The sequence below is a fragment of the Choloepus didactylus genome, chromosome 25 (genome assembly GCF_015220235.1).
Source record: "Choloepus didactylus isolate mChoDid1 chromosome 25, mChoDid1.pri, whole genome shotgun sequence".
Classification (NCBI taxonomy): domain Eukaryota; kingdom Metazoa; phylum Chordata; class Mammalia; order Pilosa; family Megalonychidae; genus Choloepus; species Choloepus didactylus.
In genome coordinates this window covers 3,472,592-3,489,311 of record NC_051331.1, presented here as the reverse complement: position 1 = coordinate 3,489,311, position 16,720 = coordinate 3,472,592, and the positions used below count along the sequence as shown (strand labels likewise).

General features: G+C 56.7%; 1 protein-coding gene across 1 annotated transcript in view; it reads right to left on the bottom strand.

The window, feature by feature from the left end:
* Positions 1 to 14,832, bottom strand: part of AKAP8L (A-kinase anchoring protein 8 like) — a 29,379-nt gene extending 14,547 nt beyond the window's left edge. Inside the window, 12 exon segments of the mRNA XM_037818676.1 lie at positions 113 to 243; positions 360 to 465; positions 583 to 724; positions 2,028 to 2,136; positions 2,916 to 2,976; positions 3,064 to 3,125; positions 3,204 to 3,300; positions 3,382 to 3,835; positions 5,611 to 5,851; positions 6,123 to 6,155; positions 10,143 to 10,217; positions 14,708 to 14,832. Coding sequence (XP_037674604.1) covers positions 113 to 243; positions 360 to 465; positions 583 to 724; positions 2,028 to 2,136; positions 2,916 to 2,976; positions 3,064 to 3,125; positions 3,204 to 3,300; positions 3,382 to 3,835; positions 5,611 to 5,851; positions 6,123 to 6,155; positions 10,143 to 10,217; positions 14,708 to 14,720 — 1,524 coding nt within the window. The 5' untranslated portion in view covers positions 14,721 to 14,832.
* Positions 14,833 to 16,720: the final 1,888 nt, after the last annotated feature.

The window sequence follows — 16,720 nt, the reverse complement described above, 5'->3', positions numbered from 1 at the left end:
CCGAATAAAGCTCCTCATGGGCAGGAGGGTTACACCCAGGACCCACCCACCACCCCGAGACCTTGCCCCGCTCAGCTCACAGGAGGGTGGGGGGGCACCTGCACCCACTCACCCTGCGGTTACGGTTGTGATCCACGGTCTTGAGGTGCTTCTGGATGATCCCAAACTGCATGGGAATGAAGAGGTCGCAGGCTGCGCAGTGCACTGCCTCCACCTTCCTAACAAAATGCTCCATGGCAATGTCTGTGGGGAGGAAAGGGGTCACCGCTGATACCAGGTGCCAAAGACAGGCCCAGGGATTTGGGGAAAACACCGGACCAGCTCCGTCCTGCCAGCTGGAGGAGATGGGGGCTTCTCACCTTGGGTCAGGTCCTGGTCTCTGTAGATCTGCTGAATCAGGCCGTCAAGGTCTTCTACGGTTTTCCGGAGCTCTTCTGTCTTCTTGGTCTTGTTGGTGACGTACTCCTGCCGGGAACACGGAGACTCGCGTGGGCTGCTTTCTGAGCCCAAGAGGCCCGAAAAGCAGCAGGGGCGTGTGCGTGCGTGTGCGTGCGCGCGAGTGAATGTGCGGCCAGGGCTCACCTGCAGGAAGTCAGCTGTCTGCTTGGGGAGCTTGGTGCCCATGTACTTGAAGTGCTCCTTGTGGAACCTGCTATCCAAGTGGTCAGCCATCTCGTCCTCGTAGAATGTGCGGTATTTGCAGAGAGAGCACACAAACTGGATCCTGCCGCAAGGAGGGAGAAGAGAGGCTGAGGCTGTGGGGGACCCCGGGAACAGCGCTGCCGCCTCACCCAACCCAGCTGCCAGCCCTGGCTCGGGCCTTGCTCACGGGCCTCTGCAGTGTCGTCCCCACAGGGGGACCGTGGGGTCGGGAGGAGCAGGGACAGGAGGGCTGCAGGCTGCAGCGCCTGCAGCACGGGGGGGCAGGGGAAGAGCTCTTCCTTCCCAGGCAGGCGTCGCTGCAAGGTTGCCGGAGGGCCTCGCTACCAGGCCGGGCCAGAGTATGTGCACACGGCCCCGTGGGGACCGAAGGAAGGACGCCCCGGCTCGAGCCAGGTGGGCCCGAGGTGCAGAGTGGAGTACGCAGTCCCGAGGCAGGGCCCAAGAAGGTGCCGCATCTTCCTTCTGGGGCCTGGGGGACCCAGAGGCCTGGCCCATCCTCTGTTCAGAGTGCCTGGGGGTGGTGCCGGGAGGGACGGGAGGCAAGCAGGCCTGCGCAGCTGCTGCTGCCTCGTCTTCCTCTTGTGAGAAGAGCCCAGTCTGAGCTGGAAGCAGAACGCCCGCCCGGCCTGCCCAAGGGCGGCCTGGAGCCACCTGGGTGCAGCGCCCTGTCGGGCCCTGGGCTGCAGCAGGCCGCCGTGGCAAGGGGCGGAGAGGCCAGCCGCCACCAGGGCCTCGGGGCGGGTCCCTACCTCTGCCGGACGTCCTTATCTGGGCCACGGGGTCAGCTTTGTCCGGAGAGCCCAGGGGCCAGGCGCCGGCGAGGCCGAGAAGGTCCAGCAAGAGCAAGAGTCTGAGGCGGAGGAGGAGGAGGCAAGCGCCAGTGCGGGGGCCCTGAGGGCAGACAGACCCGACCAAGGGGCGTGAAGGGCTCAGCCGCGGACGGGCCGGTCTGACGGCCGGCGGGCAGGGCCAAGGGCAGGCCCGAGGCGGCCATGGCCCCAGGTGCTGCCGTCTCTCCTGGGCTCGGTGGCGGCCTCCTGGCAGCCAGCTGGGGCGGCACGGGCGCCTGGGCCTCGAGTCTCTGCTGAGCTGGCCCCTCCCTCGGGGGCACCGGGCCCCCTGTGCACCTCGGGGCTCGGGTGCCGAGCGACCTAGCACCGGAGCTTCTGGGCAACGGTGCCGAGCAGCGCTGGGTCTTGGGCCAAACAGGCGAGCGGTTGCCCGGCGGCCACAGAAGGGCAGGGACGAGCCAGGCCTGGGGAGCTGGGCCTGGCGGGAAGCAGGGTCCATGCACGGCTGAGCAGGTGGCGGCTCCCGTGGGAGGCCAGAGGGCGGCGAGATGGTGGAGCTGTGGCCCCGGTTACCTTTCCACCATGCGGTCTCGCTGCCGCCTCTTCTGCTTGTCCTGGCTCCTCCTGCTGGCCAGCAGCTGGCGCTTGTTCTGGCCACTCTCGTCCTGGACGCTGAGGCCCCCTGTGGGAACAGAGTGCACGGTCACAGCCACAGCTCTGCCAAGCCCTGCAGCCTCTGGGTGGAGCCCCGATGTCCGCTCCAGAGGGTCCATTCTGGGGGCAGCTGCCCACAAGCGTGGCCTCGGCACTAAAGGAGGGGGGCAGGACGGGCGCTGACCCTGCCGCTTGACTGATCCCCAGGCTCAGCCAGGGGGGCCATATAGAGGCAGTCTCAGTGGGGACCCGGGTTCCATCCAGAGGAGACGGGGGGCCGCAGTGCTGCCCCCGGGGCACAGGCCCCGGACTCACTGGGCCCTGCCCTCCCCACCCCCGGGGAACATGGCCTCAGTGGGCTGAGGCTGGACTGACTTGTCAGGTACCTGCTGGCGCTCATCCCTCACCTGGGGGGACACGGACTCCCAGCAGGGGCCGGAGAGGCGCTCAGGGAAAGGACGCAAACCAGAGCTGTAAAAGCCGCACCCAGCGTCCGGGCTCGGACAGCAGGCACCAAGGACTCGTAACAGCAAGTTATGGGGGGATCGAGGAGGAAGAGGAGGGCTGGCAAGGCTTGGGCAGGTACCTACACTTTTGCCTGCTGCCCCCACCTGGAGGCAACAACCTGCATGCCAGGGAGGGACCATCACCACACAAGGCCGCCGCCTGAGACGAACAGGGGCGGAAAGGAGGGGGAGGAGCAGCCTGGGTCCACGGGGAGGGCCCCAGGGCTGTGTGCCCCCCATAACCCCTGCTCTCAGCTGGGACCTTCCCACCTGGAGCCCCTGGGGACCCCAGAAGACTCACCCTTCTCTGCATCCTCTCTGCCTTCTTCTTTCCCATCCTCTTTGCCCTCCTCATCTTCTTCCTGACGCATAATTCCAAACACAGCGTCACAGGGTAAACGGTTCTAGGCACAGCCCTGCCCCCATGCTGGCCCCCTAGGGCCACTTACCACTCTGGAGCTCTTCTCCACAGCCTCAGGGCCCTCGGCGCCTTCCCCCTCAGTGCCCTCATCTGGAGGACGAGAGGACGGCAGCTCAGCATGGGAGCCCCCCGGGAGCAGGTGGCAGCAGCCCCAGCCCCCCAGCTCACCGACGTCTGAGTCGCTGTTGTCCGAGCAGTCCGTCCTGCTGGCTTTGCTGTCGGGCTCGTCCGGGCTGCCGGGCTGCTTTCTCTTCTTCTTCTTGGTCTGGGTCAGCAGAGGGAGCAGGGTCAGGGCGGGGGGCCCGGGTCAGGCAGGGGGCCCGGAGGGAAGGCCTCCCCCGCTCACCCGGAAGTCGGCCGTGGTCCAGGTCTTCCAGGTGCGCCGCATCTGCTTCATGCCGTTGCCAAAGCCAAAGCCAAAGCGGGAGCCTCCAGGGAAGGCGCCCCCGCCGCGCATGCCCTGGAACATGCCGTACTCGGGGATGATGTTCTGGGAGAAGAGGGAGGGCAGCCGGGAGGACCCGGGCAGGCACTGGCCCCGGGCCCCCATGGGGTCTTCCCACACACGCCCATAGCCCGAGGCCATTGGCCGGCCGCTCCGGGCATCCCGGGCCCAGCCCTGCACCCGCGGGCCCAGAGCCTCGCTGCCACGCAGGCGGAATTGGTCACGGTAGGCGTCGTACTGGCCCTCGTAGGCCATCTCCATCTCAGGGTCAAGCTCGCCATAGTCATAGCCTGAGCGGTACAGGTCACGCCCGCCCAGGACGGCCCTTGAGTCGCAGGCCTCGTAGGCGTCATACCTGCGAGTGGAGCGGGGCAGGCATCAGAGGGGCTGGCTCTCGGCCTCCTGCTCCAGTCCCCACCCACCGGAGGGCAGGGTCCAGGGTCAGAAATGCCAGATAAAAGGTCCCGCCCCCCAGGAGCAGAGTTCCAGAAGTAAGAAGGGTCCCTCAGCTGACATCCTCCCGGGGACCTACTGCCCCAAGCCGGAATCTGGCCAGGCACCAGCTCAGGGGGCCCCGGGAGGACTGAAACCCAGGCTGGAGGCTCCAGACCAGCCAGCCTCGAACAGGCAAGAGCTGCTCCCCTCTGCCCTCCGCAGACCCGCACAAGCCCAGGCTGCCCCTGCCATGGAGTCCAGGAGCTCCTGGGCAGCCCAGCACAAGGAATGCAGGGCCAAGGCCAAAAAGGCCCACAAGAAACATGTGGGGAAACAAGAACCTGAGGCCACCCCCAAACCCTTCAAAGCCCCTCACTATCCCAACAGGGAAGACCCCATGAACCTGCTCAGGAACAAGAAAAGGGCTGCATCACAAACCCAGGGCCAGGGCAGGGCGTGAACCCATGCAGCTGCTGGGAAGGATCCCCCACGGGCACAGAAGAGGGTGTCAAAAGGCAACGATGGCCCCACCCCTGAGGGGCCTCGCCTTGCACGCTGATCCCCAAACGTGGGCAGCTGGGAGACGCAGCAGGCAGCAGCAGCCATGGGAGAAGCTGCCACCCCTGCCCAGCCACCACAGCTCCCCTGGCCTTGGTCCTCAGCCATGGCAGCCAGCTCCAGGAGCCCAGACCCCAGACTCCCAAATGCAGAACCTCAACTGGGCTGAGCCCACGTCAACACGGAGCCAAGCGGCTGAGTGACGCCCCCTGCCTTCAGCAGCCTTGGCTCCGAGTGCCACGGACACTCCCCACAGTGGCTCTTAGGGCCTCAGTTCGCCCCCCACAGCCCAGCCAGGCCCCGCTTGCTTTCAACGTACCCCACCCTCGGCCGGAGCCCGTCGGGCTATTCCACTCTGGCCTGTCCTAGAAATATACGTGCCCCCCTCGCCTAAGCCCCTCGCTATGACAAAAGTACTCCTGGGGCCACACATACACACACCTGGCACAATGCTGGGTGCCGGGCGGCTCTGGGCATGAGGCCAGTTCCAGCCCTCACTCGGGGGAGCCTCTGGGCAGCAGGGTCTCCCTGCCCTTCTGTGCCCACCCTGCAGACGGGATGACTATCTCTCCTCGCCAAGCTGCTGGCAATGGCTCAATGACTTGTGGCAGCTGGGCACCAAGAGGGGCTGGTGCCCACACTGGCCCCAATTGTCCTCTCACAAGGGGCAGCCCAGCTCCCGGAACAGCCCCAAAGGCTCTCTCCAGGGCCCTGTCCCACCCTTCACACCAAGCCATGTTTGTTCCACCTTGACCCCGTACAGGGGGCAAAGACTCCAGAGAATTCCATGCGGCTGTCTTGACCGCTCAGCTTGAGAGACAAGGGCCTGAAGGGCCAGCCCAGAGTGGGTGCTGAGAGCAACCATGGTTTGCCTGGGGGAGTCCTCATTCCCAGGCAGCCCAATCTGGCTCTGTCCTCCACCTGCAGTGAATGCAACCTGCCCGGCCCTGGGGAGGCGCTGACCACCAGGCAGTCAGGGGCAGAGTCAGGGGGGACAGGGGGGACACGGATCAGGAGAGGAAAGCCCTAGACTCCCAGGGGAATGGTGGCCCCAAGAGCCGCAGGAGGAAGCAGGCCCGGGAGGAGTGGAGTGGGAGGAGCCACAGGGCAGCGGGCGCTGGGCCAGGGCCGACTCACCTCTCTCCACCTGAGCTGTACATGCCTCCTGGCATCATGTCCGTTTCCAAGTGTGACACCATGTCCAAGCGCTGGTTAATTTTGGATAAAACAGACTCGGCACCGGCGCTACCCATGGCACTGGGGTTGGCGTTTGTTTCAGAGCCAGGCATTTCCCAAGAGTGGGATGCAGCCATACTGTACCCATAGCTGCTGGTGTTATCCTGGCCATAGCCATAGCCATAGCCATAGTTCTCATAGCCTGCAACAAGGGAGGGGAGAGACAGACACACAGACAGACAGGGAGGGTGGGGGCAGGGAGAAGAGAGGCAGATAAAACAGAGATAAGGGACACCTTCTGTCACAGAGACCTGTCAGGGCCCGGGGCCCCCACATCTGGGTGGGCCCTAAACATGCCAAGTGAGAGCCCCAAGGCCACCCAGGAGCACCCCCCCATCCAGTGGCCCTGCAGGGCAGAGACACAACCAGAATGATCCCAGGGGCAGGGGAGACATCGCAGGAGGGACACTTGCCTCTGTTTGCCCCAGAGCTCCACGTTCCATAGCCTACAAAAAGTAAAAAGGCAACTGCACTTAAGACTGATGACAACACAAGAGTTTAAGACATAAATGGAGACAATTACTCCCAGTCTCTGGCTGGCTGCAGCAGACTGAGCCACCCCTAACCCAGCAGCCCGAGCACAAGAACACCAGGAAAATGGCCTGTGTCCCCCACTGCCCCGGCACCCTGGCTGCCCGCATCCACGGGTCATGGCCTTCTGCAGCTCTGGCCACGCTCTGCTGCTTAAGGAGCTTCCAGTTCCCAACATTCCCAGACTCCTCCCTCGGAGACCTTGGACAGGAAGATACCCTCCCCCAGCTAGACACGAACCGGGGAAGGAAACCAGAGCTCACTGCTTCTCGGATGGATTCTGTGTGGTACAAGGGCTTAAAACAGAGCCCACGTCCACCCTCAGATGGAGTTACCCAACTCATCGGAGCAGGGAATCCACAGCCCCAGTGCCCCAAGCACCCGCCTCCCAGACGACCAAGGCGGCCTGGAATCATCGGGCTGGAACAAGCAGCAGGGGGGCTGGTAAACTGAATATCCTCTCAGTTTCATTACAACACATGATTAAAAACAATTCGTTCCTTCAGGAACATGAAGCTCCTGAGGACCGACTAAGGCCCAAGCCCAGTGGGAATGAATTCTCAGCTGGACACGGTTCCCTCCCCTAATTTCCTGGTGGCTCCGATGGGACATCACTGTCTGCCTCCTTCATCCATGCGGTCTCTGCCTTGCAGACAGGCAGAGCAGGCCCCTCCGGGGCAGGGGACAGAGTGAGGAATGACAGGGTCCAGGCCAGGGAAAAGCAAGCGTGCTCAGGCTGAGAAGACACGCCAGTGCAGCCCAAGGCACAAACAGAACTGGAAGGCATCAGCAAACACCAGACAACTCTCATGCCTGCCAACTGCTGTGCTTAATGAGCCGTGGGCCTGAGAGCACTCACAGAGCCAAAGAGCTGGGGAAAGCAGAGCAGACGCTTCTCGTCTGTTCTCCCAACACCCACCATCCTCTGAGTGCAGAGTGGAGGCTGGCAGTCCCGGGCCCCACACGGGCCCAGAGCACTGCTTCAGGGGACACCAGCACCCAGAAGGCAGCATGGGCAGCTGGAACGGGGGCTCCTGTGCAGAGAAGGTGGGGAAGGGACTCCCGCAGGCAAGAAAACAGACAGCAGGGCCCCCGGCGGAAGAGTGCAGTTAGCTCTGCCACTCACAAGAGCCTGCCCGTAGGGCCATCCACACCAAGGACAGCAGTCGCCAGCTCTTTGAAAGGAGACAGGATGGGAGGCAAAGCCAGACCCCCAGGCTCTGCTCAGGAGGCTGGAAAACGATCCCCTGGGCTCAGTGGTCGAGGGTCCGCAGAAGGGGGCCAAAGAGCGGCAGAGGAAGGATGCAGGAGTGGGCTCTGGCTCTGCCCATGAGGATGTTATGCCTCAAGGACAGGCAGGTGGCTCCTCAGACAGGGCCTCCGCAGTCCCTTAGCAGGGACTGGCCTCACTGGGGGACAGGCCAGCCAGGCCCCTTCAGGAGGGAGCCCTTCTCCAGCCCAGGACACGTGGGCTCCCTGAGACTTGCCCCTTCCAGGAGAACATCTGAACTCACTCCTATCCCTAGAGGAGATGGAATTTTAAGAACATATTTTAAAAAAAACAGAAGAGAAGAGGACAGAAAGGAGATGTTCACTATAGCAATACTGAGAGCAAAAAGAGAAAACCACCTAACTGTTCTACTTTAAGGTAATGGTGAGTCAGATTCCAGCCTTCCCACTCGGAGGGACCGAACGGGAACTGATGAATGTACATAGCACAAGGACATGCTGCTAACATCAATCAAAGTAAAGCAAGATACACAGTCCCACCCATCTACAACTACAACTCCTAAACGAGGTAGGCTGACAAAGATTAACCACTGATGTGGCAGGATCTTGGTTTACTCTTTCCCTCCATTTTTCAAAATGTTCCTTAAATGTTGTCCCTTAAACACATGCAGTTTAAGCCAGGAGGAAAAATAAAACCATCCTTAGTCTCTGAGAGCGTGATTGCCTAAGTAGGAAATCTCAAAGAGTCTACAAAAGAACAACTGGGATAAGTGATTTTGGCAATGTTTGTTACAAGATCAATATATAAAAGCCAATTACATTTCTATATATTAGCACTGAATAACAAGAAATTGAAATTTTTTAAGGTAACATTTACAAGAGCAGTAAAAACATGAAATTCTTATGCAAAAGTCTAAGAAAATACATGCAAGATCTGGATGTTGAAAACTACCCAGCAATGATGAATGTAATCAAAGCTGTACGTAAATGGCCTGACAGTCCATGTTCGTGAATTGGGAAGACTCAATATTGGGAAGAGCTAACAGAGAAAGAAAAGTCTTCTCAAGAGACGGTGCCGCAACAACCGCAGACCCCCAGGCAACACAACAAACTTCAACCAAGACGGCTCCCCTCCCTTAAAAGTTAGCTCAAACTGAAGACCTTGTGGATCACACCCCCTTTATCTAGTGTATGGATGAGTGGAGGAATGGGGATAAAAACTGAAGGACAAATGGGGTGGGATGGGGGGATGATTTGGGTGTTCTTTTTTCACTTTTACTTTTTATTCTTGTTCTGGTTCTTTCTGATGTAAGGAAAATGTTCAGAGATAGATTGTGGTGATGAACGCATAACTATGTTATCATACTGTGGACAGTGGATTGTATACCATGGATGACTGTATGGTGTGTGAATGTATTTCAATAAAACTGAATTTAATTAAAAAAAAAAAAAAGTTAACTCAAACTGGACCACCGGCAAAATGCAAGTCCTAAAATGACAGAGCACTGAAAGAAACCTCAGAAGAAAATCTCTGTGACCTTGGGTTAGGAAAAGATCTCCTAGCTGCAAAACCACAGCCACCATCGGGTGAAGAAAAGGTGAGCTGGACTTCAAGGAAATCAGGGACTTCCATTCACCAAGAGACACCAGCAAGAGAACCAAAAGACAAGCCATGGTCTGGAGAAAAACATCTGCAAATTGCCTATCTGATAAAGGGCTTGTATCCAGAAAATGAAATCAGAGGGGAAGTAAAATAAAAAAAAAAGTCATTTAAGACTGAGTCTGACTCAAGCAGGGGAGGAGGGCAGGAGGTGTGGAAATCAAGTGTCTCCCCATTTATGAAACACCCATTATCTCCTTACTCTGGGCGTTGAGCTAAGTAGCAAAGGCCCATGTGCCTGAATTTCCAGGTGTTACCTCTCCCCCTTCCCCTGGGGCTGGCTGCCAGGACTCCAGGGAGCTCATGTAATCCATTTATTCCCTGACTCCAGAATGAATGCCAGCTGTGTAGGCCCAGTGGTTCCCCAGACCTCGGCTGTGACGCTATCCTTGCTAATTCCAAAGATGCTCCTTTCTGACAGTGCCCTCAAGTCACCAACCATCCAAAGAGCAGCTTTCTCAGAGTTCAGGATGGATGAGGCCTATGGCTCTGACTTCTGAATTATGGGATTAATGTGTGTCCCCAAACTTGAGAACTTGATCGGAGATGTTCACCCAACCCTATGTCCTCCAGCTGGGTTGAGATGCCTGGAGGCCTCTGGAAATGTGGCTGCCACACAGAGGCCAAAGGCACCATCCCCGGGTAAGTTTCTGTTCAGACCCCTCTTCTGGGCTCCGCCTGGCCACTCTCCTTCCCAGCTCCTCCAGAGAGTTTTGTCAAAGACTCCACATGCATCTACAAAGTGTTCAAGGGATCACTCACTCCCAGCTCCAAGAACTTGGGCTTATTCAGTGATCCTCAGCGACTGTTACTTAGTAACAGCAAGTAATCACTCAGGGTCTTTCCCGTAATTGCCCCAGAGGGAAGCACCAGCTCTTCTAACAGCCACCAATGCCAACTGCAGAAGAGCGGATTTAGAAAAGCCAGGGTGACGGCACAGCCGAAGGCGACCAGAGGACAGCAGGCTGCCCCGCCCCCAGGAGAAGGCAGGGCCCGTCCCCTCTCCACTTACCATAGTCACAAGTGGGCTGCGAGCTGGTGTCTGAGTACGTCGACTGCAGAGTGGTTTCAGATCCCTGGACAAAGCCTAGACACAGCAGAGTGTGGTTAATTTTCCCCCAACAAGTGACATGAAAATGAACCCAAAACCACCCTTCCGTGTAGACAGGCTGGCGGGCCCTCCCCTCCATGGGAAGCCACCAAATCTCTCAAATTGGAACACTTTAATTACACCTCCAAAATACATCAACCAATGGAAAGACAGCTATGTTTAGCTTGCTACACCACAGGAACTGGGTAAAAAATGTTCAAACGCTTCAAACCAGTAATCTGTGCTGATAAAACAAATACTCAAATTATCATTCTGTTAAGTAAGGGAAATACTTCATCCATGAAACCAGTGAGAGGCGAACCGCCTCGGATTCAAACAAGAAACGGGTTCTATTGGCAACTATGCTATTTAAGGTAAATAATACTTCTCTCCCCTCCGCCAAATCTGAAGTGGAGTTTTTGGAGCTTTCCTATTAACAAAGTGTGTTACAATTACCTCCTAAAAGCAATTATTTCGATTAGTAGCTCATATGTAAATAATAAATATCACACATAACATAAAAATGTTATTTCCTATTTTCTCAACTCCCAAATGATTTCTCAAGTTAATATCAAGTAAGAAAACCTTGCAACTTTAGCAGAAAGTTACTAATTTTAAATGCTGACTAAGAACAAACTATGATGAATCCACTTGCTCAAGCAATTTCCTTCCATCATTGACACTTGCTTAAAACTTCCTTTGAAAATCCATTGTTGAAATGATTTACCCTTAGCACTGAAGTTAGGTCAACTCAGAGACCCATGGGAGGCAGTAGGTACCTGTTTCCATCAGAGTCAATCCACAGCCTGAAAACGGAAGCCAGAGCCTCCTATGACTTATTCACAAATCGTTTAAATACAAGACGTTCTCTAGGCACACTCCAGGGCCTTCCCCTAGGGTCGGTGGTCTAGGACCCAAGCAATAGGGATGACAGGGCCACATGGGCACCACATCAGTGCATCCTCCCCTCGGCCTGAGCCAGGCTGGGGCCACCCACCATCCCAAAGTCCAAGTGGTCTGAAAACCAAGTGCCTCCCACAAATGAGGTACGTTGGCGGCAACAGCAACCTGCGCGGACATTCCCAATCCTTATTTATTCCACTTGCTGCAAACGCTCACACGATGTGCCTTGGAAATCCCGAGCGTGACTGCAGGGTGCTGCCAGACCCCAGGTGGCTACCGTGGAATGTTCTCCAAGCCATACCCAGCTCCAAGAGTCCCAAGTAAGGGACAGTGGATCCAGGCTAGCTTGACTTCCCAGGGGAGGGCACTCTGGAAGCATACAAATACGGCTTTTCTGTTTTCACCCTCCCTAACTAAAGAGAGCACTTAGAATAGATTCTCTCTGGAGAGCCTGGACCTTCCAGACATGCCTGAATTCCCGCATGGACGATGACCAAGGGTCCACAAGAAGGCCGAGGGCATCCTTCTGAGAGCTCAGCTTTGTGAGAAGCTTCATCAGGTAACAAGAATCTTACGTACGCACTTGTCTTCTTTACTGTTTGTTCAACCAGCACCTGGAAACCTACTGGATCGGCAAGAGGGCTACCAGCAAAATGACCCCAGAATTGAGGCAAGCTGGTTTCCAAGTATTGCAGCCCACCTGCCCAGACAGAAATGCATACTGGGATATGGTAAGTGAAGGATTTTTGTGTCTTTTCACAGCAGCAGGACCCAGATGCTCCTCTGGAAAAATGCGAAGACAAACCATGCACCCTTCAGAGCTGTGGCAGGCTTTGCTCCATTTCCACGCTAACTTCTGCTCCGCAACACTATGGCCAAGGCTGGCCGCCTTCAGCGGGCATGGCTCCCCTAGGAAAGAAGTCGTCGCTGTCTGGTTCCCCAATTGTCTCTTCTTGGTTCAGTTTACCAGCATTGTCAGTTTTTGGTGAGATGATAAAACCAGCAAGTTTCTTAACCTATAGAGCCCATGTCAGAATCTTGGTGATTCAGCACCAGAGCTCACCCTTTTGGACCCGACTCCCTGGCATCTTTTTAACTCGATGCACAAAGCTTCTCAGTTTCTCTTTCTTCCTTTTATTTATTTTGAAGGGGATTACTTGCCAAAATGGAACAACTGGAATTAGGTTATCTCCAACCTCTGTTATTGGGGTGAAGAGCAGGGTGGTAACCAGACTCCAAGATGGCCTCCAACAATTCTTGTTTCCTGACATCATGTCATCCGCTCTCAAACTAACAGGGCTGCCGGTGTGGCCAACAGAACATTGCAGAAAGGACCCTGTGACTTGCCAGGCGCCCGCCTTGCTCTCTTGAAATATTCCTATGGCCCGGGAGGCCCACATGCTGAGGCTCCAGCCCTCGCCAAGCCTTCAGATGACTGCAGACCCGACGGACATGCTAAATGCAACTTCCTGAAAGACCCCAAGCCAGAACCTCCAGCAAGATCCCCCGCCCCATTCCTGACCCAGAAAAACCACATCAGATAATAAAACTCTTATCGATCCGTGAAGCTACTGTGTTTGGGTGCAATTCATTATACAGTATTTAGTAACTGCTATACCAAACTATCTCCTTTTTGCCATCAGTGTGCATTTTGTGTTTAAATGTTTCCGTGAGAAGATGACAGCATTTCAGACCTTTGTTTGAAAGCCTGATTCTGGATTTTTCTGCCCTGTTTTCCCATTGCTCCCACCATCCCCTTTGGTGCTTAGGAGGGATCCTCTTCTCCCAAGCATAAAAGTAGCAGCTGGGTTCAAAAAGCTGGCTGGGTTAACAGAAAGATGCATTATTTTCATCACCTTCTATATTTAGTAAAGATAACATTTGCCTCAAGCCCACCAGAAATTACCCTTAAAGGCGGACTGTTGTCTGGAAAGTGACTTAAAGTTCCTTTGACTTTTAGGGTCTACTTCATTACAAAGCTACTGTGGTTTTCTGTTTGTCAAGATCAAGGAAAAACTAATCATTTTATCATTAGCTTGGCTGCTTCAGAGCCCACCCAAACCTGGAATTACAGCCTACAAGCTCTGGAGCTGAAATCCAGGCTTAGCCACTGGTGGCCACGTGAGCTTCCTCTTGAATGTCCGGGCCCCTGTGACTCAGTTTCCTCAGCTGTAAAAATGAATAGCTCCATTATTAGGCTACCCCACGGCACCCAACCACTCATCTTCAGGCTTCTTCAGCCATCCTACCCCTAGAAACCACAGAACCAGACTTGGTCAAGAAGAGGCTTGGTTGCCCAGCCTCAGCTCGGCTGACATTTGGGGCCTGGATTGTTCTTTGTTGTGGGGGGCTGTCCTGTACACTGCAGGTGTTTAGCATCATCCCTGATTTCTGTCCACTAGATGCCAGTAGCAGCCCCACCCCCCATTTATGAAAACAAAAATGACACCAGATGTAGCCAAATATTCCAGGGGGCGGGGAGGGGGACAAAATCGCCCCTAGTTTAGAACTGCTGGGCTGGGGAGGGCTGCCAGAAAAAAACTGGGGCTCCTGCCAAGCTCCTGACCTGGAGAAGCTTGCCGAAACCAACACAAAACCGGCTGTAAAAGAGCCCAGGAGGCTCAGGTCCCTTCTCAACCGCAGACATTCTGAATATAATGCCAGTTACCCGGCAACCCCACACTCTCAAGTTTGTAAAACAGCCCCCACCCCACCCCCCATCACTGAAAGGCCTGGCCCCTGACTGCTGGCTGAGAAGTCGGCACCTGCTGCTGCCAAAGCAAATCCAGGAGGCCTTGGAGCTTCACCCGGTATCAGTTACAACCGCCCAGACATATCTTCGGCCCAGTGCCTCTCTCTCTGACCTCGCCCACCTGCCCACCTTCCCTTTTGCTCACTCAGCTCTAAATCCTACTGCCCCTCTTGGCTCATCTTCAAGCAAGCCAGGCACGGTCCTGCTCCTGGGCCTTTGCATCAGAAGCTCCCAGGACCAGATAATGTCATGGTTCTCGACTCTCAGCATTCAGCTCAAACGTCGCCTCTTTACAGCAGTCTCCAGCCACCTGCGGGCCGGAGCAAGCCCCCGGGGGTGCCGGCCGCCCCGAGACGGCGCCTATATTCATCCACGAGGCCACACACTTTTCTGTCCGTCCTCCCCGGGCCTGCGGGGCCCTCGACATGAGGAATTTGACAGCTGCAGAGCGGATTCGCGGGAGAGCTAGGCCCCCTCCCCCAAGGCTCAGGTCCGGCCGCTAAGGGCCCAGGGCCCCCGACGCGGCCCCAAAGCCCCAAGGATCGATTCCTGGTCCCTCGGAGGCGCCCCTCGTAGCCCTGGGGCGGCCGCTGGGGGCTTTCACAGCAAATCTGCGAGGGGAGCGTCCCGCGAAAACGACGACAGCCGGGCCGCCGACCGACCCGTTAGGCCGGGGCCCGCGGCGGTCTCGGGCGGCCTGCGGCGAGCAGGCGTGCGGGGCTCTGACCCGCGGCGCCATTTTGTGGCCGCACCGAGGGCTGTGAGAGGGCCTCGGAAGAAGAGAGCGAGCCGCGCCGCGTCCCCCCGCCGCCCGCGTCCCGCCGGGCCGCACCTGTGTAGCTCATGGCGGCGACGAACGCGGCGCCCCGGCACCCCCGGCAGCTGCTCCGCACGTCCGACGCCGCAATAGCGGCGACAGTCCCCCGGCCCCTGCTACACACACACACCCGAGCCCCGCCTCCCGACCGTATTGGCGCACGCTGGCCTCGGGTCTCTCGCCTATTGGACGATCGCGGTGTCTGTCTCGGCGCGGCCTCACGCCAGGGGCGGACGCTGTTGCCAATCTAGTGAGCGGCCCCGCCTTGTCCCCGCCTCCCGTCTATCCCGGACCCGCGGTGATTGGGAGATGGGGGGGGGCTGGGGCGACCGAGGGGCGGAGCCGTGCTGTACGGAAAGGCCCGAGGGCCAAGCGCGGCCGGGAAGGAGGCGCGTACGCCCTGGAGGCCCGCCAGAGGGAGCCAGGGCTGCGGGAAAGGAGCCAGTTGGAATGCCAGCTCCGCCGGGCAAACCTGGAGGAGGTTCCTCCCTCCTCCGCCCATCAGCTTCCAAATGACGACGGTAGAGCCGTGCTGGAGTGAGCAAGTTACAGCTCGGCGCTACCCGAGAGGCTGGACGCACGTTCAAACGCTCGATGAGAACGCGTGCGTCCGGAAACCCGTCCAGTGCCTGGCGCCCCAAATAAGTGTTTTCTTATTAATCTTTCTGTAACTATCAGAAATACGTGTGCATTTACACGGTACACGTTTATATGATATACATATGTAAAAAAATTCGATTGTTTATCTCAAGTGCTCGCTCCAACCCAGCTTAACACACACACACCCCCACCGCCACCATCCTTTTAAATCTTCGTTTAAAAGATAAGAAAACGGAGGCTTAGAACGCAGGACTTGCTCAAAGTCCTCCAGGATTAGTGGGAAAGCTGTGACTCCTCCTTTAAAACCCTTTGGGTGCCTTCTGGACTTCAGAGACTGCAATAGCACAGCCCTTGTTCTGGGGCCCTCCCTGCAGGGCGACGAAACCACTGTCAGGGACAGCTCATCAGTTCCGAGATGACGAGTCAGGAAGGCAGGCACTGAAACGTGGTATTTAATGGGTATGTTCTAGAAAACCCATCAAGGTGTGTGGTTATGCCCAGTACACTTTTTTGTACGTTGTACTCAAAAACTTTTCTAGAGAATATGCTGTTGCTGATTTGCTGTTGAAATTGAAGAATTAGTGTCGATGTTTTAGTTGTAATGATGGCATTGTATTTAAGCCCTTCAGAGAACCATACAGAAATACTCATGGATTGAGCTCAAGGCCAGGATGTGCTTCAGCCTAATTCTGTAACTGAGGAGGTGGGGAGATGGGATACGGCAGAAAAGAACTTGGTCATGGGTTGGTAATCAGTGAGATGAGACTTCATTTGCCAGTCTACTTTTGGAGGGTTGGGATTCTCCGTGATAAAATGTTTTCACAAAGCCATCCCTCCTGGCTGGTGATGCGATGACAGCCTACACAGCAAAGTCTGATGGCGGTGGCTCAGGCTTTGGGGATCCCTCAGGTATGCCCGCCTGATCCTCCAAACCAAGGCAGGCCCCAGCCAGTCTCCTTCCCAGCACCTGCCTCCGCCCCCACTCCACCCAGATGTGTGGAGGATTCCCTTACTGCCCCTTCCCGCATGGACCGAGAGCATCTCAAAGGCCAAGTCTGCACCGCCTTTGAGAGTGGAGTGGCTTAGGTGGACAAGGGGTGTGCTCCTGCTCCAAATTGTTTTTAGGTAAGACGTGTGCATGACACCTTCCAAAACTGAAAAGCATGAGGGCCAGAAGGCCACAGGGCACAGCTCTCACCCCGGGGGGTCTCTAGTCCATGACCGCGGACGGGGAGGGGCCTCTCTTCCTACTTCATGAGCGCTTCTATCACTTGAACTTCTTTCCACATCCAGCCTATGTCATGTTTCTATTTGAAAGAGGAATGATGGCAGGGGAAGCACCCATGGGCCAGCTTTTACCCTGGGAGATGCCTCCCTGTTTCCTAAGTCTCAGATGTGCCCAGCCACTAGGCTGGATGGAAGCAAGTG